The following is a 27649-nucleotide window of genomic DNA, read 5'->3' on the forward strand; positions in this document are numbered from 1 at the left end:
GTTCCCTTCACGCTGCACCCCCGATTCGAGGGCAAGAGCTGTGGTCCCCTGGTGAGTCCGGGTCCCAGGGAGTCTGGGTCTGCCCCTCCCCATTGCGTTTCTAGGCAACAGGAATCAGGGAGCATCATCTGTGTAACCAGCACCTCAGCACAGAGGGGAGTTCCTGGGTGAGAGGAAGCTGGAGGCCAAGGCAAGGGGGCGGGAGGGTCTCCTGGAATGGGGGAGTCAGGAGGGGCAGCTGGATGCTGGGGGCAAGAGATGGTGGCAGGAAAGGGGAGAGAACATTCAGGCAAATATTGAGGGGGCCCTCCTTGAAGATGAGGGAACGGGGGTTCCACGTTGGGGTCCCTGCCCGAGATTGATGTGCCCCTTGCCTGCCAGGCCTTCTCTGCCTTTGCTGATCTGACCATCAAGTCACTGGCGGACATTGAGGAGGAGGTGGGTGCAGGGTAGGGAGGGGGTGGGGTTGGGGGGTGCAGGCCCTCCAGTCTCCCCTGGGTCCCTCTTCTCTCCCAGCTATAACCCACCTCGAGGGCTCCAGATCCCCATGCCCCACCATTTCTCCGGCACCCCAGTGGCTCCTCCTTCACTCTGTGCTCTCCCCTCACCCCACTCCCCACCCCCCAGTACAACTACGGCTTCGTGGTGGAGAAGACGGCAGCTGCCCGCCTGCCCCCTAGCGTCTCTTAGCCCCTCACCGGCCCCAGGGAGAGTCCCCTGCCTGACAGCCCCGGACTGGCAGCTGCCCACCGAATTGAATCTTGGGAGCCTTGGCGGCGCAAGGCATTCTGGACCCTCAGCCACCCAGCGGAGCAGCAGCCCTGCAGGAGGGGCCGGGAGCGGTCTGCTTGGTGATGGGTCTCCTGTCCCCCGGGCCCTGATGAGCAAGGCAGGGGTAGGGGCTGGACGGAAACCAGTGCCTTCAAGTCATTTGTGTCAAAACTCGCTGGTGCCTGGAGGCCACGCGGGCGTCCTCCCTCCAGGAAATAAACACCACGCTGTCCGGGCCGTCTGTAGTCTCCATTCTGACTGTGGGTCTCTGTGGCTCGCAGGAGCCAGGGACAGACGCACACTCAGCAAGCGGGTGAAATCCTGGAGGGGAGGGGACGCTGCCGCCACTCCCATTCTACAGAGGGAGAAACTGAGGCTCAGCGAGTGCCTGAGCCAGGATTCCGAATCACAGAGGAGACTGGGTCCCGCCCCTCCATCATTGCGCGTAACAGTAATAATAGTAACGGCTACCGTTTATACTTCGAGGACCTCCTCACGAACACCTGATGTACAGTATCTCATTTAGTCCTCCCCCAGCTCAGTGGGAAGCCCTGGTTGCGTGGCCATTTCACAGATAGGAAAACCAAAGCAGGAGGCGGCTAAATTCACAGCTGGGATTCCAACCCAGAGCCTGCTCTCTTAACCACCAAGCTGTTCTGTTACTGTGCATCCCTTTTCCTCCGCTGTGTGGTAGACACAAACGGTGGATACTCATGAATCGCGGTAGTTACCTTCTGTAAAGTAGTGTGAAACCTGAATTAGGAAATACTGTATTCCTCGGGGAGATACGGGTAGGTTCTTGTAAGCCTCTAGTCACATTTTGGTCAAGTAATCAATACATAACCTTGTTTTCTGTGCATTTCAAGACACCTTGTTTAATATACATGCTGCCAATTTGTTAACGGTGAACTCACGGCCACCAGCCCTAGAACTCACGTCTGAACAAAGCTCATCGGAGAGTATTTGCTCCCGGAGGCACATCCCAGCCTTCTTGCACCTGGGGACACTAGATAGCTCTTCAGCACTACACTTGGGGGCCTTTGCAAACAGCAAAAATCACCAATGAAAAAGCACAAAAATGCAAAGTGGGCCACTGGCTAGACCTCACGAAGGATGCCTGTTTATAGTCAGAGCTGGAACAGAAAGGCAGAACATCGCCTTGTCCTACCACAGCTGGGAACATGCACCTCTGAGGACTCAGATTTTTTCCGGCACTGTGCGTGTCTACCAATAGCCACAAAAGCACTGTGAGTATCGATTTGGGGGTCACAGATTTGAGCCAGTAGGAGAATTGGCGAATACAGACTCCACAAACTGTATTTGCGAAATGAACCACCCCAGGTTCACACTGTCTCTCCCGCGCATGTGCTTCCTTTTCTGCTCTCTCTTCCCCAGGTACCCATAGCGTCAGGGTGGCCCAGGTCAGGAACATTCCCCAGATCTCTGTAGCATAGGAAGGCTAAGGCTTATTTCTCATCCACATCACGTGCCCCTGGCAGGGCGGCAACAGGCTGCTGGTCGTAGTTGCAAGGAAACGCAGCCGAAGGGGTGGCCAGCATCCCTCCAAGACAGTGGGGATGGACTCAGAAGGGTCTCACGCTGTCACTTAAGTGCTGTGGCCTGGAAGTGCCTTGTCAAAGTTCTGCTCACAGCTCATTGGCCAGAAGGGGTCACACGGGGTCCCAAGGGAATGTGCCACCCACCCAGGCACTTGTGTCTAACGACACTGGCCTGGGGACCTGAAGGGGGAGATACTGCCCTGCACAGGGATCTGAGGGAAAAGAGTCCCCTGCCCTGGGAGTCTGAGGGTGGAGACAGTGAACTATCCTGGAGGGGAGGGTAAGGGGAGACGGTACCCCCTCCCCCCACCGACTTCAGCTGCCTCGGAAAAACTAGGCCTCTGATGTTAAGATATCTCCCCGAATCTCTCCACTCTGGGCGCAGCCAGCACCTGCCAGGTCCCACCCAGGTTGCTCTGGCGCCGGCCATGGAATCTGATCCAGCTGGGAAGCAAAGGCTGTTTGTTCTCTCTAGTTGTGATCTTGGCCACCCTGAAACCAGCCCCAGATCACTTTCCAGGGCATCTGTGTGTGACCAGGGGCCCCTGGACGACCCATACTGGCCTTGGGTCCGACTGGATCAACCATCATTGCCAGGTCACTGACTCTGCAAAATCCCAATCCTCTTGAGTGCAACAGGGCCTAGGAACAGCCTCACAAAGGGGCTGGAAAGTCCTGATGGAGCCTGTCCCCTTAGACCCCAACTCCTTTTTTTTTTTTTTTTAAACCCCACATTTGTTTATTTATTTTTTTGGCTGTCTTGGGTCTTCGTTTCTGTGCGAGGGCTTTCTCTAGTTGTGGCAAGCGGGGGACCACTCTTCATCGCGGTGCGCGGGCCTCTCACTATCGCAGCCTCTCTTGTTGCGGAGCACAGGCTCCAGATGCGTAGGCTCAGTAGTTGTGGCTCACGGGCCTAGTTGCTCCGCGGCATGTGGGATCTTCCCAGACCAGGGCTTGAACCCGTGCCCCCTGCATTAGCAGGCAGATTCTCAACCACTGCGCCACCAGGGAAGCCCAGCCCCCAACTCCTGACTTGGGCCACATCAATCCTCACAACTCCAGCTAAGCTTACATCCTCTTGGGCAACAGGGAAGGGAGCCTTTAGCTGGCTCTGAGGCGCAGAGACCCGGGCATCACAGGGGCCTGGGGACTGAGAGGGACATTTCTGGGGAGACGTGGTCCCAGCTCCAATGCTCACTAGCTGGTGACCCTGAACAGTGGCTTAACCTCTCTATTCCTCAGTTTGTCCATCTTTACAATGGGAATCTCAATGGTCCTCACCTCATTTGGTAGTTCTGAGGGAGAACTCTTGTGGGGCTGTGTCTCTCCGCTGCCTCTGCTGACTTGCAAAAACTCTTCCTGGCTCTCAAAGTTCTTCTCAGCTGGAAGGCTTCTGCAGCCCAAAGTCCATGCAGAGTGAACGGAAGATGCAAGTCCTAGTGGCTTCTACTAGTGGCATACCCCACACTTCTTGTATTCAAGTGTTCCAGAGCCCAGCTGTGGCCCCTACTGCTCTCTCCAGATCAGAGCAATGATCTGTGCCAGCCTTGAGCATCACCTTGGGCACCTTCCCGCCCAAACCCCCAAAGCTGCTGGCTTCTACCCCATCATTCATTCTGCCTATTTCTTTGTTTGTTTTGGTTTTGTTTTTTTGCCATGCTGCTTGACTTGCGGGATCTTAGTTCCCCGACCAGAGATTGAACTTGGGCCACTGGCAGTGAAAGTGCTGAGTCCTAACCCCTGAACCACCAGGGAATTCCATTCTGCCTGTTCTTGAACTTGATCTAAGTGCAATGCCCAAACGAGTCCTCTTCTCTTCTGAGCCTGGCTAATTATTCACTATTGGGTCTGAGACATTCATCTGTGTTGCCTGAATCAGTAATTCCCTCTTGTTAATTGCTGAGTAGTATTCCATTGTATGGATGTACCACAGTCTGTTCATCTGTTGATGGATATTTGGATTGTCCCTAGTTCTTGGCCAGTGAAAGAAATTGCTCTGAGTACTCTTGTACATGTCTTTTGATGAATACACACTTTTTTTTTTGATTCTTACTAGTTGTATATATTCTTTTTCATAAACATCTTTATTGGAGTATAATTGCTTTACAATGGTGCGTTAGTTTCTGCTTTATAACAAAGTGAATCAGTTATACATATACATATATCCCCAAATCTCTTCCCTCTTGCATCTCCCTCCCTCCCACCCTCCCTATCCCACCCCTCTAGGTGGTCACAAAGCACCAAGCTGATCTCCCTGTGCTATGTGGCTGCTTCCCACTAGCTATCTATTTTACATTTGGTAGCGTATATATGTCCATGACACTCTCTCACTTTGCCCCAGCTTACCTTTCCCTTTCCCCATATCCTCAAGTCCATTCTCTAGTAGGTCTGCGTATTTATTCCCATCTTGCCCCTAGGTTCTTCATGATCATTTTTTTTTTAGATTCCATATATATGTGTTAGCATATGGTATTTGTTTTTCTCTTTCTGACTTAACTTCACTCTGTATGACAGACTCTAGGTCCATCCACCTCACTACAAATAACTCAATTTCGTTTCTTTTTATGGCTGAGTAATATTCCATTATATATATGTGCCACATCTTCTTTATCCATTCAACTGTTGATGGACACTTAGGTTGCTTCCATGTCCTGGCTATTGTAAATAGAGCTGCAATGAACGTTTTGGTACATGACTCTTTTTGAATTATGGTTTTCTCAAGGTGTATGCCCAGTAGTGGGATTGCTGGGTCGTATGGTAGTTCTATTTTTAGTTTTTTAAGGAACCTCCATACTGTTCTCCATAATGGCTGTACCAATTTACATTCCCACCAACAGTGCAAGAGGGTTCCCTTTTCTCCACACCCTCTCCAGCATTTACTGTTTGTAGATTTTTTGATGGTGGCCATTCTGACCGGTGTGAGATGATATCTCATTGTAGTTTTGATTTGTATTTCTCTAATGATTAATGATGTTGAGCATTCTTTCATGTGTTTGTTGGCAATCTGTATATCTTCTTTGGAGAAATGTCTATTTAGGTCTTCTGCCCATTTTTGGATTGGGTTGTTTGTTTTTTTGATATTGAGCTGCATGAGCTGCTTATAAATTTTGGAGATTACTTCTTTGTCATTTGCTTCATTTGCAAATATTTTCTCCCATTCTGAGGGTTGTCTTTTTGTCTTGTTTATGGTTTCCTTTGCTGTGCAAAGGCTTTTAGGTTTCATTAGGTCCCATTTGTTTATTTTTGTTTTATTTCCATTTCTCTAGGAAGTGGGTCAAAAAGGATCTTGCTGTCATTTATGTCATAGGAGGTGGGTCAAAAAGGATCTTGCTGTGATTTATGTCATAGAGTGTTCTGCCTATGTTTTCCTCTAAGAGTTTGATAGTGTCTGGCCTTACATTTAGGTCTTTAATCCATTTTGAGTTTATTTTTGTGTATGGTGTTAGGGAGTGTTCTAATTTCATTCTTTTACATGTAGCTGCCCAGTTTTCCCAGCACCACTTATTGAAGAGTCTGTCTTTTCTCCACTGTATATTCTTGCCTCCTTTATCAAAGATAAGGTGACCATATGTGCGTGGGTTTATCTCTGGGCTTTCTATCCTGTTCCATTAATCTATATTTCTGTTTTTGTTCCAGTACCATACTTTCTTGATTACTGTAGCTTTGTAGAATAGTCTGAAGTCAGGGAGCCTGACTGATGAATACACACTCATTCTTGTTGGGTAAATACACTGAGTGGAAATTCTAAGTGGTAAGGGAGGCCTATCTTCAGCTTAAGCAGATACCGCCAAGCAGACTTCTAAGACTGTTGCACCAATTTACCCTCCCACCCACAGCAAATCAGAGTTCCATTGGCTCCATGTCTTCACCAACACATGGCATTGTCAGTTTTGTTAATTTTGGCCATTTGTCTCACCAGTTTGAATTTCTTAGCTATCATGTACACTCTTGCCAGCTTAGAAATCTGAACTGAAAAAGCTGACCCATGCTGTATAGAAAACACCCCTTTCTCATCTTCCTTATCTACCTGCCCTTTTTATTTGTCATTGGGAAGAGCCCACAGAGAATTTACAAGACATTAAATAGTTTGTGAGATGGTTCCTTTTAGAACCTTTTGTCTTGGTATCCTGGTGTTCAGGCCTGTGTAATCCTCCACTTGAGGCCAGGCTGGATCTAGTGTAGACTCACCTCTAACCAACGGAGTACAGTAAGGGTGATGGGACTTCACTTCTGTGAGTAGGTTTAAAATACAAGACTTCCATCTTGTTGCAGACTCTCTTTTGTTGGCTACAATGATGGACACTGCCCTATAAAGAGGCCCACATGTCACAGAACTGAGGGCAGCCTCTGGCCAACAGCCAGCAAGGAACCAAGGACTTAAGTTCCACAGCTCATAGGGAATTGAATCCTGCCAACAACCACAAAATGAACTTGAAAGCAGATCCTACCCTGGTTGAATCATTATTTTTTTTATAAATTTATTTATTTATATGTGGCTGCATCGGGTCTTCATTGTTGCGCGTGGGCTTTCTCTAGTTGTGGCGAGCGGGGGCTACTCTTCATTGCGGTGCGCAGGCTTCTCATTGCAGTGACTTCTCTTTGTTGTGGAGCACAAGCCCTAGAGCAGGCGGGCTTCAGTAGTTGTGGCACGCGGGCTCAGTAGTTGTGGCTCACGGGCTCTAGAGCACAGGTTCAGTGGTTGTGGGGCACGGGCTTAGTTGCTCCACGGCTTGTGGACTCTTCTCGGACCAGGGCTTGAACCCGTGTCCCCTGTACGGGCAGGTGGATTCTTAACCACTGAACCACCAGGGAAGCCCTTAAAGTGTTTTTAATAAAGTGTTCTCTGGGGGAAACGGGCCCCTTGTTTGCTCTGAGCAATCTCCCTCAAGGTGGCATCTGACCTTCTGTTCTAAATGTCACCAGCACAGAGGACCCCAACTCCATCTGCCACTTTCAGAAGATTTTACCTGCAGAAGTAAAGGAGGGAGACCAGTGGGTGTGATGAGGGGGCAACAGTGGTGACCCTTGTGTGAATTAGGCAGGGTGTTTGCTCATGGCGGGCATTAAAAAACCAACAGCTCTTCTCAACCACAAATAGCACAGTTAAGTGCTTTCAATATCCCATTTATGCCTGCTGTTGCAAAAATGCCATGAAGCTGGAGCAGATGCTATCTGTGCCTCCCTCCCCTCCACAGCAAGTACCTGTGACCCTGCCTGGGGCCTCCTGTGACCAGAGGAGTGTGTCTAGCTGGTGCACAGGGAGGGCTAGAAGTGTGAGGGGTCAGTCCCTCTGGGAACAGCTCTCAGCTAATGCCTGATGGAAATAGGAGGATAAATATCCCAGCCCCCTCGCCCCTGAGATGGGACCAACTGCCATGTGTGCTCTATGGTGTCTCCCTGGGGTGCCCAGGGGGATCGAGCCCCTGTTGCCCTTAGCGCCATCTGCTCATTGACGCCCCCTGCAGGGTTCCGGGGCTTCCTGGGGTCACTTCCCAGGTAAACCACATCTTGGCAATCATCTCAGCCTTTGATTCTGATGACCCCAAACCAAGGCAACATCTTTTTTATAATTAATTAATTAATTAGGTTGTGTCGGGTCTTAGTTGTGGCATGCGGGATCTTCATTGTGGTATACGGGATCTTTCGTTGCAGTGCACGGGCTCTTCGTTGCAACATGCGGGCTCAGTAGTTGTGGCACATGGGCTTAGTTGCCCCACGGCATATGGGATCTTAGTTCCCCGACCAGGGATCAAACCTGGGTCCCCTGCATTGGAAAGCGCATTCTTAACCACTGGACCACGAGGGAAGTCCTCAAGGCAACATCTTTAACAGATGTGTCTACACCTCAAAATGTACCAGGATGCCGACAGCTACTTGTGTCGGTGAGGCCCGTGGAGCTAACGGAGTCATTGATACTCTTTCCGATTTGGTCCTCACAGCTGTACTATGATGGGGTTGGGGGATTAGCCCTATTTTATAAAGAAAGAAGCTGAAGTGCAGGTCGCATGACTGTTCCCTGAGCCAGGTCTGTCCAAGCTGGCTCTTGGAACACAAAACCCTCATCAGGTGCCCAGGACAGGGAGCAACCAGAGCGTTTGGCTCCAGCCCTAGGACCAGCCTCTTCCCTGCTCGCCAGATTCTGATCAGAATACGAAGGTGCTCAGCACCCCATCCAGGGTGGTGTCGACAACAGGGCCAGGTTTCAGCAGGGACTGTGGGCAGCGCTTCCAGCCAGCCTCCCACGTAACCTTGCAGACTTTCCAGGGCTCCAGTTCTTGGTCCCAGGAGGACGCGCAGAGATCAGACTGGGATGAGGCTAGTGAGCACGTAGGGCCCACATTTAAGGAGGTGCTCACTTCAAACTTGGGGCCCACCTGCACGTGAAGGAACCTGAGAGTGAGTGCCTCCTTAAAGTTGTTTTTTTTTTTTAAGTTGAGGTGAAATTCACATAACATGAAATTCACCAGTTAAAAATGTACAGTTCAGTGGCATTTAGTGCATGGACGATGTGCAACCATCACCTCTATCTAGTTCCAGAACATTTCCGTCACCCCAAAGGAAACCTCATCCCTATTAGCCATTACCCCCCATTCCCCCTCCCCCAGCCCCTGGCAACCACTAATCTACTTTATATCTCTATAGATTTGCCTGTTCTGGACATTTCATATAAATGGGATCATAGACTATGTGGCCTTTGTGTCTGGCTTCTTTCAATCAGCATCATGTTTTTAGGGTTCATCCATGCGGTAGCATGTGTCAGAGCTTCCTTCCTCTTTATGGCTGAGTAATATTCCACTGTATGGATGGATCACTTTTTGTTTATTCATTCATCTATTGATGGACATTTGGGTTGTTTCCACCTTGTGGTGATTGTGACTAGTGCTGCTATGAATGCACGTGTACTATGAACGCACGTGTACAAGGATTTGTCTGAACCCTTGTTTTCAATTCTTTTGAGCCTCCTTAAATTTTGTACCCGCACCCTAGTCCTGGCCTTGAAGATTAGGCCTAGAGGTCTAGCTTCTAATTCTCCTGACCGGTCCACCAGGTACTCCTCGCACACAGCCAGCTTGGGTCCTTCCTCCTCAACTCTCTTGCCCACCTTCAGAGTCCCCAGGGCCTCCCCCATTCCAGAGAGTTCTCAGAAACTGTAGTCTCCAGTGTTTCCCGGGCACTAGCTATGTCCTGGTGTCCTATGTGACAGGGTTATAGGGTGCCAGCCATCACCACCGCCGTGTGTTCTCACATGAGTGGCCTTGCTTTTCTGGCCTCAGTTTGCCCATCTGTGAGTGGGGTTGTCCTAAGGATTAACTAAAGCCGGAAGTGCCTGGTGTGTGTCTGCAGTAGTAGGCGTGGGACATGACATTCATTCTGACTTGATCCTCTTCATTGATATTTTCATGCTCACCGAGAGCCTATGCTTCCTGGGCACCCCCTGTGACAGGTGCCATATGGGAGGAGGAGGTCTGTGCAGCCTCCCAGGGACTCAGGAAGGAGGTGATCCAAGCCAATGGGGCACCCAACTCTGTACCTGATCATCAGAATCCTTACCCAAGGTCAGGTTTGGGGACCAGCTTCCCTGCTGGGTGCTGCCACCTCTCTGCCTATGGAGATGGGTCTTGGGGGACTTCAAGCCACTGTGTGGTTGAGCTTCCTCCGCCCCTGAGTCCCTGTGTGGCCCAGGAAGGGATGGGTTGGGAGACTTCTGGGGACATCTGTCCATTTGGGGTTGGGGCAGGGACCAGGCCATCCCCACACCCTGTGAAATGTATATGCATGAAGATTTGTGGGGCATGGGCCCCAGACTTGGCTCTACAAGGGGCACACTCTCTGTCCCCTGACTCCTGCCCTCTCTACCCCCACTCCTTTCACTCCATCCCTCATCCTGGGTCTGCACTTGGCCACGCAACATGTTTGGATATGGCTCAGATCACATGGAAATAGTGACATGGAGTTTATTTTCAGGTTGTGCAGGACACGGGTGGGGCCAGGGCCTCTGGAGACCCCCTGAGGCTCTGAGTTATCCACTCCAAGCCCTGTCAGTTCCAAGAGTCCCAGAAACTGGCCATCAACCCACCTTTTCCTGCTACCAGGCACCCCGACTGACAGAAGCACAGGTTGACACGCCTTGAGGACCTGCTATGCACAGGCCCCCGGAATGGCTCACACGGAGTCTCGCGGCAGCCTTAGGAAGAGGGACCGCTTCCGTTCCCATTTTACAGACCAGGAAACTGAGACACAGAGCGGTGAAGCCCTCAGCCACAGGCCCACAGCCAGGAGTCTGGGTCCAGGCCTCCAGGTGCGTCCATGGCCCTGGGCTGCTCTGAGCTCCGCACACACAGGTTTCAAACGCTCACAGCCCGGAAGGAGTCGCAGAGTCTGAGACTTGCACTATCAGCAGCATGGGGGTTACAGGACCTGGGTTCGAATCCTGGCTCTGATGCTCAGTACTGGCCGTGGGACCCTTGGTGAGTCACTGCCCCTCTCTGGGCCTCGGTTTCCTCATCTGTAAAATGGACGGAGATGTTTAGAGAAACGCTGCCTGAGCTCTCCCCTCCCCTCCTGCCTATACCAGAATCTTATTCATTCTGGGCAGCTACATTTCCTTGTCTCATCTGTATTGAAGTGTGGCCACATGACTCTGTTCTGGCCAATAGGGTATAAGCAGAAGTGTCCCAAGGCATCCCAGGAAAACTTCCAAAATCTCCTGAGAAGTCCTGGCCTCTGCCTTCCTCTCTGCGTGAGGAGGTAAAGGTTGGAGCCCTGGCAGCCATTTTGTGCCATGAGGCAACCTTGAGGATACAAGTCAGGGATGCTGTGAACTGAGAGAGAAATCAAATTATACTGTTACTGTGGTTGAGCCTGGAGCTATCTCTACAAGAGTCCTCTTCCTGCTGCCTGACACTAGGTCTCTATCCTTGATCTTTGGGCTCACACCAGAGTGGAGTCCTTCCCCGAACCCCCTGGCCTGTGGCTCAGGATGCTGCGCATCTCATGCGTGACCTCTTCCCAGTGCCCCTCACTGGCAGACAGTGTCCGGTGCATGCGGAATGCAGGCAGGCTGCCCTCTCGGCCTCCCCCTATGGCTGCAGGTGCTGTGGCAGTAACCATGGATCTGAGGGAGTCCCCAGGTTTTGGGCAGGCTGAGTAGGGGGTCCAGTGATGGGTACCCTGCTGGGGCTGAGCCCTGGGGCTGGCCTTGGAGACTTCAGCAGGGCAGACAGGGTCGTCTTCAAAGTGCGGTGGGGACAGCTCATGGAGGCCACGGCGGGTGGCCCGGGCGGCCCGGAGTAGAGTGTGGGTCAGCGCCGCCACCAGGACCAGAGCACCCAAGCCAAGGATGGAGGCAGCTGTTGCACCCGTCTCGATCTCAAAGAGAAGCAGGGCGTAGATGGACAGTGCTGGGGAAGGAAACGACTCTTATTCAATGTTTGTTCTCCAACCCCTGGGAGAGCTCCTCCAAATGGAGAGCAGTTATAGAAAATTGTACATTATGATAGGCACATAGACTAACTCATCTAACCCTTTCACACCCGACAAATACATCATCATCACATCTGTTTTACTATAAAATGGTAAATTGTGTGTTATGTGTACTTTACCACGATTGAAACAACTCAGATCTCAGGCTTTCTGAATCTCTGTGATTGACTTTGAGTGAATCACAGTCCCTCTCTGGCCTCAGTTTGCTGATCTGAACAACAAGACAGTTGGCGGAGACTTCCCTGGTGGTCCAGTGGGTAAGACTCCTCCCTCCCAATGCAGAGGACCTGGGTTGCACCCCTGGTCAGGAAACTAGATCCCACACGCATGCCACAACTAAGGAGCAGCAACTAAAAATCCCTCATGCCACAACTAAAAAGATCCCACATGCCGCAACTAAGACCTGGCGCAGCCAAAATAAATAAATTAATTTAAAAAAATCTTAAAAAACAAAAAAGACAGTTGGTGACCTGACCTTGAGGACCTGTACTGGTTCTCTGTTGCCCTGTCCGATGTCCAGTTGGCACCACCATTCTTTTTGGTGGGGACTGTCCTGTGCATTGTAGGACATTTAGCAGCTTCTATCCACCAGATACCAGTAGTATCCTCCCCCTGCCCTATCATGACAACCAAAAATGTCTCCAGATGTTGATTGCCAAATGTTCCCTCAGGGGCAGAATCAGCCCCCATTGAGAAGTGCTGGTCCAGTCCCTACCCCTACCCTGGTCACTGGTCTAGAAGGACTGACCCACTACTCTGGCATCAGTGACATGTATGGTCCTAGGCCAATCAGAGCACTGCTTCCCCTGATTATAGTGATTGGTGCATGGCTATCACATGACCCAAGCTCAGCCAGTCAGAGTCAGCCCTGGGACCTTTGCTTGGCCTATGAGGACAGGGTTATTTTCTAACTGCAGCCATTAGGGAATTGGTAGGAGAGAAGCCCAGAGCTGATGGAGGACTTCTTGGCACTTTGTGGGCTGTTTTAATGCTTTCTCCAGCTCTGTACTCTTGCTTTTGAAGATGCCACAATGCATCATGTCTGATATATTAAGGCGAGGCCAAGGACTTTTTTTGCTTTAAACATTTTTAAAAAAATATTTTTATTTATGTATTTATTTGGCTGTGCTGGGTCTTAGTTGCAGCATGTGGGATCTAGTTCCCTGACCAGGGATTGAACCCAGGCCCCCTGCATTGGGAGCACAAAATCTTAGCCACTGGACCACCAGGGAAGTCCCTGCTCTAAACACTTTTGAAAGATCTTTATAACTATTATTTTGGCTCTGGTTAGCAATGAATGAATGATTGGCTGGACATGCTCAGGAATTCTTGCTGAGTGAGGTCACCTATCCTCAAAAAGAATCTAAATGGGAGCTGAACAAATCTTAATTTAATGCTTAATGAGGTTGACATAGTTACCTTTTTTTGCCCTTTGTGAGTTTTCTTGTATTTTAGAATAAGAATATTTTATTCTCCAAGTCTCCAACATTTTTTTTTTTTTTTTTTTTTTTTTTTTTTTTTTTTTTGCTGTACGCGGGCCTCTCACTGCTGTGGCCTCTCCCGTTGCGGAGCACAGGCTCCGGACACACAGGCTCCGCGGCCATGGCTCGCGGGCCCAGCCGCTGCGCGGCATGTGGGATCTTCCGGGATAGGGGCACGAACCCGTGTCCCCTGCATCGGCAGGCGGACTCTCAACCACTGCGCCACCAGGGAAGCCCCCCCAAGTCTCCAACATTTTTGTTGGCTTATGTAAAGGCTTGAGGTCATAGGTATTGTGTTGAAAGCGCTTACAGAGACAGGCATCTTTCTCAGGGCATGGCAGGTGATGAGATGAAGTGAGAAGCATTTCTGAAGACCTCATGTGAGTGCCTGGATCCAGCCACACCTGAGGCCAATAACCCCTGATCTTTTCAGATACACGAGTCACTCCATCCACTCTCCTTTTTAAAAAACCCACATCCCGAGCATTTTTGTTTGTTTGTTTGTTTTGTTTGTTTTTGGCCACGTGACACGTGGGATCTTAGTTCTTAGTTCCCTGGCCAGGGATGAACCCACGCCCGCTGCAGTGGAAGCGCAGAGTCTTAACCATTGGATCGCCAGGGAAGTTCCACACTTAATAAAATCCAGAGCATTTTATGAAGTCAAACAACAAGAGTTATGCAGGGTTCACTGCACTGTACATACAAATTCCCACAATGAACCCTAGGCTCATATCTCATAAATATATCTTTTAAATATATCTTGTAAACTTCGATTTCTCTATTGTGGTACTAAGGAAAGTCAGTAATAGCAAATCCTTTGTTTTTCGTCAGCTGATTTTTTTTTCTTCCAGTGAAACAGGTTGTTTATAGGGCTGCCAAGGATCTATGTATGATTCAGCGCTGAGTCTCCAGAACCAGCAACATATTTTTCAAGATTAGAACAAAATACAAGATGTCAGGAGTCTCTTTAAGAAAGATGATGATTTGATTCCTTTACCAGCATGTGTGGGTGAGAGAATGTTGATCAAAGAAAAGTTATAAGTCGGGGAAGGAAAGACAGTGCAGTGTGTCCTTCTGGCACTCAGGTTATTAGTTTTTACTCTGCTTCATGTTTTGGGATTTAAAATTGCATTTCTGGTTTATGAAGCGTATTTTTTTTCTTAAGCCCTTCTTGAGCTGGATTCAGATATTTGTGAGCAAAACAGCTTTTGCTAAGGCCAACCTGTGAAACACTATCTCCAGAAACCACCAAGGACTTGGAAACTTTTATTCAAAGCAAATGTAGAAAACTGATGAATCAGAAGTGTTCTGAAGACAACTGCCATTTATGGAATCCCCACTGGGATCAGATGCCAGCCATGGGCTAAAGTGTAAGAGCCAAGAGTGAAACGGGCAGGCTGCCTCTGGAGCTGACCCCAGTTGTGGGGCTATTACCCCTGGTCACCCCAACCCAGGGCCCTACACCCCATGTTCTATCCTGAGCACGTACCTGCTAAGTAGACGGAGACCCCACAACAGAAGAGGCCGAGGGCCACGTGTCTGAGGAGGCGGCAGTCATAGAGAAACCAGTCAGACCTGGCAGGGAGGGGGGCAGGAAGAAAATGGGCTCAGGAGGCAGAGCTGGTGGAATAAGGCTGGGGAGGAGAGGTAGGGGGAGTGGTCCAGCTTTGGGGAACTGGAGATCTATGTGAGGACCTAGCCGTCCACTCATCTATCCCCCAACTCATTCATCCTTTACCATCCATCCGTCCCCATCAATTATTCAACCATACAGCCATCCATCCATTTAACCATGCTTTGTTCATCCATCCACCCATTTATTTAAACATCCATCATTATCCATGCTTCCATTTGTCATCTGCCATCCATCCATCCATCCATCCATCCATCCATCCCCCACCCACCCATCCATCCATCGTCTATCTCCCAGTCACCATCCATTGAGCAAACCAACCATCTGTCCATTCATCCATCCAGTCACTATCCATTCCATTCCCCTCCCCCAAAACCCATCCATATACATCAGTCCATTCGAACATCCAACACTAATGAAGCAGCTATTGTGTACAGACACTTGCTAAACATCTGACCTCCATTATTTTACAGACCATAAGCTTATTTGGGGGTGAGAAAACTGAGGCTAACTTGTTATCAGTGACAACAGAAACAGATTTCCAAAAGCTGACATGGATTGAGGACTTAGTTTTGAGCCCAGCCCCTTGCTAAGTGCTTCCGCTGTGTGCATGCCCTTCTCCAGTCCTGTGAGATCAGGAAAAGGAAGCTCTGAGAGCTTCCATCATCACTTACCTCCCACCAATACCATGGAAATGGCCTCCTCCCTGGTCTGCCCTCCAACTCCCCTCCTGACCCCTTTTCTGCACAGTGGCCACAGTGGGTTCTTTCAAACTTAAGTCAGATCACATCCCTCCTGGCTCACGACTCTCTCAGTCAGAGTAAACCCAAGGTCTTCACCACAGCACAGGAAGCGCTATATAATCCAGTACCTCTTGGACTTCCTTGGTGGTCCAGTGGTTAAGATTCCGTGCTTCCACTGCAGGGGGGGCAAGTTCAATCCCTGGTTGGGGAACTAAGAGCACACATGCCACAGGATGCAGAAAAAAAAAAAAATCCAGTACCACTCACTTCCTGGCCCTCATCTTCCATATCTACCCTTCAGCCACACCAATCACCTCTATCACCTTCTAACACCCTAAGCTCATTCCTGCTCCAGGGCCTTTGCACATGCTGTTCCCTCTGCCTGGATCACAGTCCCCCAGATCTTCTGCCTCCTTTCCTCCCTCAAGTCTCAACACAGACCTCCCCTGATGGTTCCATCTCATCCCCCACCCTGTCCTCCTGCACCACATCACCCCATTTTCATCCATTTCCGGCATTCATCACCATCTGACATTACTGATATGTTTTGTATCTTCATTATCTGTGTCCCCATGAAGGTGGGTCCAGGTCCGCCTAGTTCCTGCTGGGTCGCCAATACCCAATGCTCGGCTCAGCCCCCGGCAGGTGCCCAACACATATTTGTCAACTGACAGAACGCATGCTTTTCAGCACCCCTTGAACTCTTAGATGGAGGGTGCACAGTTCGGATGGGATCAAATGGTGGAATTTCCCATCCGCTCAAATCCATGGAATCTTGGACAAGGATCCCAGCTCCCCTCCCCCAGAATCCTGGAAGGAAACACTCAGATATGGGACAGCCAAGTCCTTGGCTCAAGGAAGGTTCCTCACTCCACATGCACCCGCCGGCCGCCCTGTCCAGTGCCCATATCCCCGAGCTCAGGTGCCTGACAAGGAACCCCACCCAGGGCCAGGGCACATGTTCTGGCTCTACCAGATTCAAGTTCAAATCCAGCCCACCCCCTTCCAATCCTGGCAGCCTAGAGAGAGCAAACTCTTTTTAACACACTGTTAAAAAGGGAGATAATAACAGCACCAGCCACCCAGGGGGGCTTCACTGTGCTAATCCACATTAAGTGGGGGGTACCTAGAGCTTAGGGTTCCATAAACGACAAACGCTATCAACACTAGGGCTAACTGACCCCAGGCCCTCTCTGAGCCTGTTTCCATATCTTTGAAAAGGGGGTCCCAGCTGTAGTTGTACCTGCTGTAAATTTTCAGCAAATATAGGATGGAGCGAGGGATGGATGGAGAGAAGGAGAAAGAGATGGAGGGAGGGATGGAAGAAAGGAGGAAGGGAAAGATGGATGGAGGGAGTGAGGAAGGAAAGCTCTCCCCCAACCTGAGGCCCAGAGAAGGGCAGCGGCTCCCCCGGGCTTGTCCAGCCCCCAGCCGGGCAGAGGGGCCGGTCCTCCTACCTGCCGGAGCCCGGTCCCCGCGCCATCTCGGCGCCCAGGTGGCCGCAGAGCGCGGCGAGAAGCAGGCAGGTGAGACCCAGCACCAGGGCGAGCGCGGCGAGCGCGGCCGCCAGCGGCAGCAGCGCCCCGGCCGCGTCCTCCGGCAGCCCAGGGCCGGCGCCCAGCTCCGGGCCCACCCCGTCGATTCGCGGTCCTCGAAGTTCCGCGCGGCCCGCCTGCAGCTGGAACAGCAGCTGCGCGCCCAGCGCCGCCAGCACGGCCGCGGGGATGCCCAAAAGGATCATCGCGGCCAGCACCCGGCCGCCGTACGACCTGGCCATGGAGGGGTCCTGCGGGCCTATGGGACAATTGAGGAATCAAAGAGATTTTAGGGGGCAGGGGAGTTGAGGGGCGTCCGAGGGCCCTCGGCGGTCCAGAGGGGGCGGGGCAGCAGGGGGGGGTTCTGAATATTGTCGGGGCCGCAGAGGGCTCGGGATGCCAGTCGCGGTGAGGACGAGAAAGCTCTGGGAAAACTTGAGACAAAGTCTTTTCTTTCTCTGTGAGCGACAGCTCCTGGCCTCAGAGTTCTGGAGGGGCGTGGCCGGAGAGGGGAAGGGCGAAGAAGGGGCGGAGGCGGTCCCACGTGTGATAAGCGCGCAGTGGCGGGATCCAGAGAGCCTCACAGATCCATAAACTCATTCAAGTGCCCCATTTTCCCCTCCCGCTGCCCCAAGCACCTGTTTCATTGCTGTCTTTTAAGAAAGAAAAGAAACTTGAACGAATTTTTAAATAATTCGCTCTGATATGTGGTCTCTCCCCGCGGATCCGGCAATTGGCTGGAATGTCCCCTCTGCTCACCTTCTTTCAAGGCTTTTCAGAAACGTCAGCCACCTCAGAGAGGCCCTCCTGCACCCCCTCCCCAAGCAGCACACCTGTCCTTCGCTGCTAGCCTTTGTTCTTCCCACAGCACATTTTGGGGGATATTATTTATTTATTTTTAAGTTTTAAAAATTGAGGTGAAATTTACATGACATAAAATTAACCATTAGAGGGGCTTCCCTGGTGGCGCAGTGGTTGAGAGTCCGCCTGCCGATGCAGGGGACACGGGTTTGTGCCCCGGTCCGGGAGGATCCCACATGCCGCGGAGCGGCTGGGCCCGTGAGTCATGGCCGCTGAGCCTGCGCGTCCGGAGCCTGTGCTCCGCAACGGGAGAGGCCACAACAGTGAGAGGCCCGCGTACCGAAAAAAAAAAAAAAAAAAAAAAAAAAAATTAACCATTAGAAAGTGGACAATTCAGTGGTATTTAGTACATACACAACATTGTGCAACCATCACCTCTATCTAGTTCTGGAATTTCCATTACCTCCCCTCCCCCATTAGCAGTCACTTCCCATTCCCCCCTCTCAGCCCGTGGTAACCACAAATCAATCTACTTTCTGTCTCTATGGATTTGTCTTTTCTGGACATTTCATATAAAGAAAACCAGACAATATGTGGCCTTTTGTGTCTGGCTTCTTTCCCTGAGCATAAGGGTTTTAAGGCTCATCCATGTTGTAGCACGTGTCAGTGCTTCATTCCTTTTTTTTTTAAACATCTTTATTAGAGTACAATTGCTTTACAATGGTGTGTCAGTTTCTGCTTTATAACAAAGTGAATCAGTTATACATATACAAATGTCCCCTTCCCTCTTGCATCTCCCTCCCTCCCACCATCCCTATCCCACCCCTCTAGGTGGTCACAAAGCACCGAGCTGATCTCCCTGTGCTATGTGGCTGCTTCCCACTAGCTATCTATTTTATGTTTGGTAGTGTATATATGCCCATGCCTCATTCCTTTTTTATGGCTGAATAACATTCCATTGTATGGGTGGACCACATTTACTTTACTCATTCATCTGTTGATGGACATTTGGGTTGTTTCCACCTTTTGTCGACTGTGAATAGTGCTGCTATGAACATGCACATACAACGATTTGTTTGAGTCCTATTTTCATTTCTTTTGGGTCTATACCTAGAGTGGAATGGCTGGGTTATATGGTAACTCTCTATTTAACTTATTGGAGAACTGCCTGTTTTCCACAGCGGTTGCACCATTTTACATTCCCACCAGTAGTGCACCAGGCTTCCAATTTCTTCATTTCCCTTCCAACACTTGTTATTTTCTGTTTTTTTTTTTTTAATAACCATTCTACAGGGTGTGAATGGGTATCTCATTGCAATTTCGATTTGCATTTCCATAATAACCACTGAAGTAGGGTGTCTTTTCATGCCCTTGTTGGCTATTTGTGTATCTTCTTTGGAGATATGTCTCTTCATATCCTTCACTCATTTGGATTGTTTGCCTTCTTGCTTTCCTGTAGCACTTTACATCTCTGGCAGCACACAATTTTCCCACTGTGTGTGGCCCGGTAGTGGGAGAGGGGTGGCTGCTCCAGACCGCAGAATGTCTGCTTCAAGTGTCCACTGCTGTGTCCCCTTTGTGTCTGGGTCTGCACCTCGCACACAGTAGGCCCTTAATAAATGCTTGTTGCATGCATGAGTGAACGGATCGCTTTGTACTCCTGCTCTGTAATTCTTGCAAAGTTTGAAATATCAAAACTTAAAATGGTTTCAAAGTTAACACATTCCTGATAGATCCAGAATATAAGAGTGAATGAGGTCGACATGGCCTCCTGCAAGCAGGGCTCTGTCTTAATGCATTTGGGCCTGAAAGACAGCATAGTCATCACCTAGGCTTTACAGATGAGGAAACTGAGACACAGAGAGGTTAAGTAACTCCCTAGGTCACACAGCAAACACAGACAGCCTGGCTCCCACCCACTGCTTTATATTGCTTCACAGAAATGTTATAGATCCCACTGGTTTTGAATTTCCAGGTCTCTTCTCTAATTTGGGGAGCCATTTTTTTTCAGGTTTCAAAATTTTGGGGTCTTCTGGGAAAAGTCTGTGGGCCTTGAGCCCTCAGCCCAGTGCCTGATGGGTAAAATGACCCTAGGGGAGAGAACAGGGTGACCCTTCAGCAACAGGTGGCTTCTTCCTTTGCTGTGTGGCTTTGGGTAAATCCCTTAACCTCTCTGGGCCTCCTCATCTATAACAGGAATCAGTTTATTCATTCATTTATTCACCAGGCTTTGGCCCAACACACCCAGCCTTTTTCATCATCGCCAAAGTTGAGTGAATTTGCCATGTTTTACAGGTAAGAAAAAGTCTCACATTGGGATAGCTGGGGCTCAGTGATTTGTTTGGAACAGAGTCCTTGCTCTGTTCTGGTTGTTGGGGATATACAGATGTAAGAGTGGCATTTATTCATTCGACAAACATTGATGGGGACCTGTGCCCCCCTGGCTCTGGGGACCCAGTGGTGACAAAGGCAGGTCCAGCTTGCCCTTCTGGGGAGGAGGTGAAAACACACGCTAAACCAGCCAAATAAAGGGACAATTCCATGCAATGGCCAAAGGTCATTACAGCCCTCTCTTAGACTTCACAATTATTTGATGGAGGCTGGGGGGTCAGTGTCACAGATACCACGACCTGACACCCCCTTTGAATATGGGGGTGATTCTCTGGTTTGGGGGTGTCTGGCTTCAGTTTGGAAATTTAACCCTGCAAGTTGGCAACACTCTGTAGGTGACACTCTTGAGAGTGATCTTCTCTGCCTTGGCCAGATGCCAAGCTGTCCTTTCCTCACCTTAGCTGTGACAAGCAGGAGTAGAGATGGGGATGGGAGGTTTGATCCCTATCTACCAGGAGGGAGACTCAGAGACGGCCAGTGACCTGCCCACATCACACAGCCCGACAGGACAGGGAGCGGACTTCCCTACCTCACTGCCCAGGGGGCAAAACCTGGCCACTCTCATTCCGTGTTGGCTGAAATAATAGTAAAGATATTGATGGGTTGTGTGTCCTGTGGTTTGCTCTCGGGAAGGATGTTTTTTAACTTCTTTTAAAGGCTGTCGGTGAGCCAGCGACCTAAGAATTTAAGAGCCATTATCACACAGGGTTTAACACAACCATTTCACAGACAGGCCTAATTAAGGTCCATGAAGGGCAAGATGTGTCTGGAACCAGAGCAGGTGGCATCACCGACCTGAGCCTCAATTTCCTCACCTGGAGATTGGGGGTTAGGGGTGAGCAAGAAATGAGGCACTTGTCCAGTCCCTAGGCCTCTAGGGCCTCCCAAATCCCGGAGTCGCACCGCCCTCCTAGCACACCCTTTCCGGAGACCGGGAACAGGTGTGGACTGCACCTCATTTGCATGTTTGGCCCCGCCCCGAGGACGCGCCTCCCCATCTCGCCGCCAGGCGGCGCCAGAGGCAAAATGAAGAGGTTCGTGCGCGAAGCGAGCTCCGGCTCTGGGTCCTTGGCTGACCTGCCAGGTAGGACCTTGCCTTATTGTCATTTTCCAGAGGAAAGAAAGGAGGCTTAGAAAGGGGAGGTGACTGTCCTACAGCCGGGAAGGGGCTCCAGACTAGAGTTTTTGATTTCTATATTCTGCTGTCTCCCTCGTGAATCCTCAGGGTTCACCAGGGACAGGGAGTCTCTGAGCCCTCGCTGAAGGTCCTGGACCCAGCGCACACGGCACCAAATATTGAACTGCATCCCGTGCAAACTACAAATCTGTTGTTAAAAGGTTGCTGTCGTTTTGCGCATGAAGCATGTGAACAACGCCATTTAGTGCACGGTGGGCCGAGCGTTCTCAGCACCATCATTTGATTGTAGTTTGCATTTTCCCATTTTGGAACTTGTAACCGCCCCTCGTCCCCAAGTCTTAAAAATATTTCTAGAGGCCCTTGAAAAGCTCTCCCTGCTTCACCACCCCGGCCGGAAGGCTCAGACATGCCGCTGGAGAACCAAGACAGGTCCTAGGTCTACCAGGTCCTGGGTGGGGGGGGGGGCGGTAGGGAGGCCTCACACAGAAACCTCCGTCATCGGCCCTGCGCTAGGTCTCACCCTCCACCTGTGGCGGGGGTGGGGGCGTCCGAACTACCTCAGGGCCCGCGCTCCTTCTCCCCCGCCATCTCATTACACAGCTCCTCGCCCTCGATCAATCCTGAGGGTGTGGAGAGTGGGCCGCAAAAAGACCCTTCCTGCTCCCCACTTCTCGGCCTTTACTCTGCATCCGGGGAGCTCAGAGGAGCTCCACCCTCACCGCCCCTCTGCTCTTCGGGCTGGGCTCAGAATACAGACCACCTCCCCAGCCCGCGGCTCCGGCCTGACGCTACGTCCCCTCCCTCCTCCTGGCCTGAACTCTGAATGGTCCCCTCACCTCACCCCGCCCCCACTTCCCGACCCGCTGGGGCTCATCAGAGATTCTGCTTGCTCTAACCGTCAGCCTTCCACCATGGGGCCTCAGAACAGCCCTCCGGTCCCGCCCACTACCGGGAGGTGGTGGGGGTGGGATGAGGGCTTATCACAGACTCGCCCCTGTCTGTCTGTTCTCTCCTACCGGAGGGTTCAGAGCAGACCCCACCCCCTAGCCCCACCCACCCCGGGGCGGGGGAAGGACTCCTCATAGACCCGCCCCTGTCTGTTCTCTCCCACCAAAGGGATCAGAACAGCTCGCTTCCGCCCCGGCCCCGCCCCCGCCCTCCTCTTGGGGGTTTCATCATGGAACCCCCAGTCCGGTCCACCCCTCCAGGGGTCAGAACAGCCCCACTGACCCGCCCTCGGCCCCGCCCTCCTGCCCGGGGCCGCCCCCTCTACCCAGGCCTCGTAAGCCCCGCGCAGCCGGGTCCACTCGGTACTTGCGGCGGCGCAGTGGTTCGGTGAGGCTCCGCGGCGCGGGGTCTTCCAGGTCCTCTGGCAGCAGGAAGCTGCGGTCCAGCACCTCAGCCGCCTCTTGCCAGTTGGCGAAGCAGGCAGGGCCCAGGCGCCGGATCTCGTCGGCCGCGTCGAGCGTGAGCACATCCCCATTCGGCTTGAGCACCACGACCGCCGGCAGGCGCTCCACGGAGAACCGGCGCCCGAGGTCCCTGCGGGGCGGGCAGGTCAGTCCGGTCGGACCCTCGTCCTTGACCCTATGCGGAGGAGCCCCACATCCCTTTTCCCAGTACTTACTGAGCGCCTTCTGTGTGCACTGTCCCATGCCGGCCTCTGGGGATGCCCAGGAACCAGAACTGGCCAGGCCACACTGGCCTCCGGGCTTTGGCTCCAACACCCCAGACATGCTCCCACCACAGGGCCTTTGCACTGGCCATGTCCTCTGCCTGGAGCACTCTCCCCAGACATCTGCGGATTAAGACCCTGTATGCTGCAGACACCTAAGCTTAAATCTCAACGCCTCTCTTTCTCTCTGCTGATGTGCGGCTCTCAGCATCCAACACACTGCATAGTTTATTTCTCCTGTTTGTCATTTTCTCCCACCATAGAAAGTAGCTTCACTAGGACACGGATTCCTGTCCCTATTCACGGGTGTCTCCAGTGCCTGAAACAGTGCGGGGCACAGAGTAGATGCTCAGGAAATGTGTGTGGGATGAATGAATAAACACTGACAGATTTCATAAAGAGATACTAAACTGAGTAAAGGACTTATGGTCAGAGAGGACCTCTCTAAGGAGGTGACCCTGGAGCTGAAATCTGCGGGAAGAGGAAGGGGAGAACTGGGGAAAGTTTTCCCATGCAGAGTGCACAGCTGGTGCAAAAGCCTGAAGGTCAGAGGGAGATTGGAGTGCAGCATTGATCATAAAGGCCCTGCAGGGCCATGGTAAGGAGTTTTTGATTTTGTTTTCTGTATGAGAGACAGCCAGTGAAAAGCCATCCACAGGAGACCCCTAGACCAAATCTCCCATCTAGGCTAAAACCCCACACAGTCATCATGAAGTCAAGTAGGCTACCAGACTGGGCCCATCACCCATGATTCTTAACTTCCACCCACGGGGTTCTTGGGTGGCCCTTTTCCAGGCCTCCTTACAGAGACACATAGTATTGATACTTGCAAAATCCCACAGGAGTAAGTTGCCAGACTTAGCAACTAGAAATACAGGACACCCTGTGTGAATGGATTTGAACTTCATGTAAACAACAAATAACTTTTTATAAGTATGTTCCTGCATTACGTGGGACATAGTTATACTCAAAAATTCTTCATTGTTACATGAAATTTATATTCAACTGGGTGTCCTGTATCTTATCTGGCAACCCTGTGTGTGGGAGGGGTAGGGGGTGGGGACTCGCTCACTCTGTCTGGATACTTGCCTGGGTGAAGGTTTTGTTGAGAGGACCCTGCCTCAAACAAGGTCAGTGTTTGGCTATGATGCCCTTACAGCTGGCATTTCTTCCCCCAGGGTGGGGGAAATGTTCACCATTTGGGGAAAAGAACCTCCTCAGCTGCAGAAGGCTGTGGGAGTAAGCAAGTGTGCCAACTCTGATAATGTTGGGTGGGGATGAAGGTCTCCATGACCAGAAACTTCTAAGTTTTGTAACAAAATTGATGACATCAGTAAAATGTCACAAAGTCTGCAACTCACTTTGAAATGGTTCAGCACAAACTCCACGTGCATGGAGATAAAGCAAATGGCAAAAATGCCCAAGGGTTTCATTGTGTGCTCCTTCCAACTTTTTGGTATCTTTGAAATTTTTCTTTTTTTTCCTTTGGCCACGGCTTGCAGGAAACTTTTCATAGTAAAAAAATTGGGGCTTAAAAAGAATGAGGGGCTTCCCTGGTGGCGCAGTGGTTGAGAATCCGCCTACCAATGCAGGGGACATGGGTTCAAGCCCTGTTCCGAGAAGATCCCATATGCCGCAGAGCAACAAAGCCCGTGTGCCACGACTACTGAGCCTGCGCTCTAGAGCCTGTGAGCCACAACTACTGAGCCTGCATGCCACAACTACTGAAGCCCACACACCTAGAGCCCGTGCTCCAACACAAGAGAAGCCACCGCAATGAGAAGCCCGGGCACTAAAACAAAGAGTAGCCCCCTGCTCGCCGCAGCTAGAGAAAACCCGCACACAGCCACAAAAACCCAACACAGCCAAAAATAAGGAAATAAAATATAAATAAATTTATAAAATAAATAAATAAAAAGAATGAAAGTCTCACTGTTGAAAAGGGGAAAGTTTGCAAATAGCCACAAACGATCACACAGTTTATTGGGCAGCTCCTTGGACAGCTTGAACTCAACCATCTCTCTCTCTCAGCTCCAGTGCCCTCCATGGCTCCCAGCTACTCTGAGGATCACATCCACACTCATTAGGTGGCATTTGGGGCGCTGCTCCACAAGCTGCCTTCTTACTCCTGGTATTAGTGTTCCCTGAATTGGCTGTTCTTTCTCTAAAATCCTCCGAGCCTTTGTCTGGGTTATGTCCTCTGCCTGGAAACCCTTCCCTTTCCTCACTCTTTACCCTCCTATCCTCCTTGTCCTTGGTGTGTGTGTGGGGGTGTCTCTCTTTAAAGCCATTTCCTCTGGGAAGCATCCCCTGACCCCCAATTCTCAGCAAGGTCTCCCCCTGATATTTTCACATGACATCCTCCCTTTGTCCTTGGGAACTACTGCAGTTCTTTATTATGCATTTATCTGAGTGTTTGAGTCTTTGTTTCACGTTTGTGCTCCCCCCTTCCCAGGTTGTAAACTCCCCAGGGAGCTGGATGGAAATGGGCATATGTACCCTTCCCCTGCCCCTCCCCCCAGTTCTCTGTTCTGATTGGCCCACAGAGGGTGCTCATCAACTTCAGATGGAACAGATAGGTCAGTAAACAAATACTTCACTTTCAGCAGAAAGAGCCCCTCCTCCAGGAAGCCCTCCCTGACCTCTCCTCTCACCTCACCTCCTCAGGTCATCCTCGAAGGGCAAGAAGAGCCACTTCTTGGGCATGTCCCTGAGGAACAGGTCCTGCTGCTCCTCTGTCGAGTCCTGGGACACGTACACCAGGGCCAGCTGGGCTGCCCGCAACACGTAGAACTCATCCGTGAGCCGCACAAAGAAGTCCCTGAGGATGGGTGCAAAGGCCTGGCACTTCGGGCACGAGCCTGCACCAAAGAACAGCAGCACCAGTCGGTTTTCCAGCCGGCGGCTGAGCTCAGCTTCCGTGTCCAGCTCATCCTGGTCACTGTTGTTTCGGATCAGGACACGGCCAGAGAACAGGCAGGCCATGGCAACCCTGGCTGGGTGCTGGGGACAGGGCACAAGGACCTTGTGTGACCCCGAGCCTGCTGGCTGGCTGCTGTCCCAGGATTAGGAATTTTTAGGAGGCCAGTTTAGAACCTCACTAATCTGCCTAACCTCGACCTGATTCTTTGCTACCTCTGAGGGCAGGGGGCCAGCTGCTCATGGGCCTGTCTCAGCAGACAGCTGCTAAGGCATTAAAAACACAGACTGACATACTGGTGTGAAAATATTTTGTTAAATTGTGATGTAAAAAGATACGTGCTTCTTCATGAATGCATTCGGTAATCCTAAATCACAGGGCTCGACTAATTAATAGCTGTGATTTCTAAGTCGAGATGAGCATAAATGATATTTCAAGGTGTCTGCCTGCCATGACCAGGATGTCCTGTGAAATTATCTTTGATTTACACGGGTGACAAAGTCACAGAGCTGGCCAATATCTGCCCTTTTTTTTTTTTTTTTTTTTTTTTGCGGTACGCAGGCCTCTCACTGTTGTGGCCTCTCCCGTTGCGGAGCACAGGCTCCGGACGCGCAGGCTCAGCGGCCATGGCTCACGGGCCCAGCCGCTCCACGGCATGTGGGATCCTCCCGGACCGGGGCACGAACCCGTGTCCCCTGCATCGGCAGGCGGACTCTCAACCACTGCGCCACCAGGGAAGCCCCCAATATCTGCTTTGATAGGACATGAGAAAACATGCTAAATTCCAGTTAGAAATTAATAAGAATAAACTTTTTTTTCTTCCCTTTGCCCTCCTGAATTCTGTCTGAACAGCCCACCTTAAGATTCCATGGTGAGTAAGGGTGAAAATCATGGTCACAATATTTTACAGCCCTCTCCCACCAAGCGCTGGGAACTAGTTCTCCTCTCCTTGAAGCCAGGTTGGCTCCTAACTTGCTTTGACTGATAGAATGTGGTGGAAGGTGTGAGTTCACAGGATAAGCCTTATTCTCACCTCCCACTTTCACTCTTTTGGAATGTGGCCTCCAGACGCCCCATGTAAGGAAGCTGATCTAGCCCAGAGGTTGGCAAACTTTTTATGTAAAGGGCCAGGGAGTAAATATTTTTGATATTTTAGGCCATAGAGTCTCTGCTACAACTTTGAATTATCTTATTGTGCAAAAGCATCTCTAGACAATATGTAAATTAATTTATGTGTCTGGGCTCCAATAAAACTCTATGTACAGACACTGAAATTGGAATTTCATAGGATTTTCATATGTCGTGAGACATCAATCTTTCGATTTTGTTTTCAACCGTTTAAAAATGTAAAAACCATTCCTAGCCCACAGTGTGCAGGATTTGGCCTGCGACCTGTTCTAGCCTATTGGTTGAGAGGCCACATGGAAGAGAGCTAGATGCCCAGCCAACAGCTAGCACCAACTGCCACACGTGTGATCTTCCAGCCCAGCCACTGACAGAATGTAGCACAGTGACTGTG

The 27649-nt window shown here is 50.8% G+C and overlaps 3 protein-coding genes across 3 annotated transcripts in view; 1 reads left to right on the forward strand and 2 right to left on the reverse strand.

Moving 5' to 3' along the window:
* The window catches only part of MVB12A (multivesicular body subunit 12A), a 2151-nt gene extending 1143 nt beyond the window's left edge, over nucleotides 1-1008 (forward strand). Inside the window, exons 4-6 of the mRNA XM_081232642.1 lie at nucleotides 1-51; nucleotides 382-438; nucleotides 628-1008. Coding sequence (XP_081088768.1) covers nucleotides 1-51; nucleotides 382-438; nucleotides 628-690 — 171 coding nt within the window. The 3' untranslated portion in view covers nucleotides 691-1008. The remainder of the gene's footprint in view (nucleotides 52-381; nucleotides 439-627) is intronic.
* Nucleotides 1009-11261: 10253 nt separating this feature from the next.
* Nucleotides 11262-17447, reverse strand: TMEM221 (transmembrane protein 221; the record flags this gene model as incomplete). The annotated part of the gene is made up of 3 exons (XM_081232014.1): nucleotides 11262-11731; nucleotides 14784-14869; nucleotides 17128-17447. 3 exons carry the CDS (start codon nucleotides 17445-17447, stop codon nucleotides 11262-11264), a joined length of 876 nt encoding a protein of 291 aa, XP_081088140.1.
* Nucleotides 17448-22093: 4646 nt separating this feature from the next.
* On the reverse strand, nucleotides 22094-27360 carry NXNL1 (nucleoredoxin like 1; the record flags this gene model as incomplete). The annotated part of the gene is made up of 4 exons (XM_081232643.1): nucleotides 25870-27360; nucleotides 22766-23077; nucleotides 22377-22480; nucleotides 22094-22155 (listed from the first exon to the last, which is right to left on the reverse strand). Exons 1-4 carry the CDS (start codon nucleotides 26193-26195, stop codon nucleotides 22094-22096), a joined length of 804 nt encoding a protein of 267 aa, XP_081088769.1. The 5' UTR covers nucleotides 26196-27360.
* Between the last annotated feature and the right edge of the window lie 289 nt (nucleotides 27361-27649).

Source organism: Mesoplodon bidens (assembly GCF_964165515.1).
Source record: "Mesoplodon bidens genome assembly, chromosome: 4".
Classification (NCBI taxonomy): domain Eukaryota; kingdom Metazoa; phylum Chordata; class Mammalia; order Artiodactyla; family Ziphiidae; genus Mesoplodon; species Mesoplodon bidens.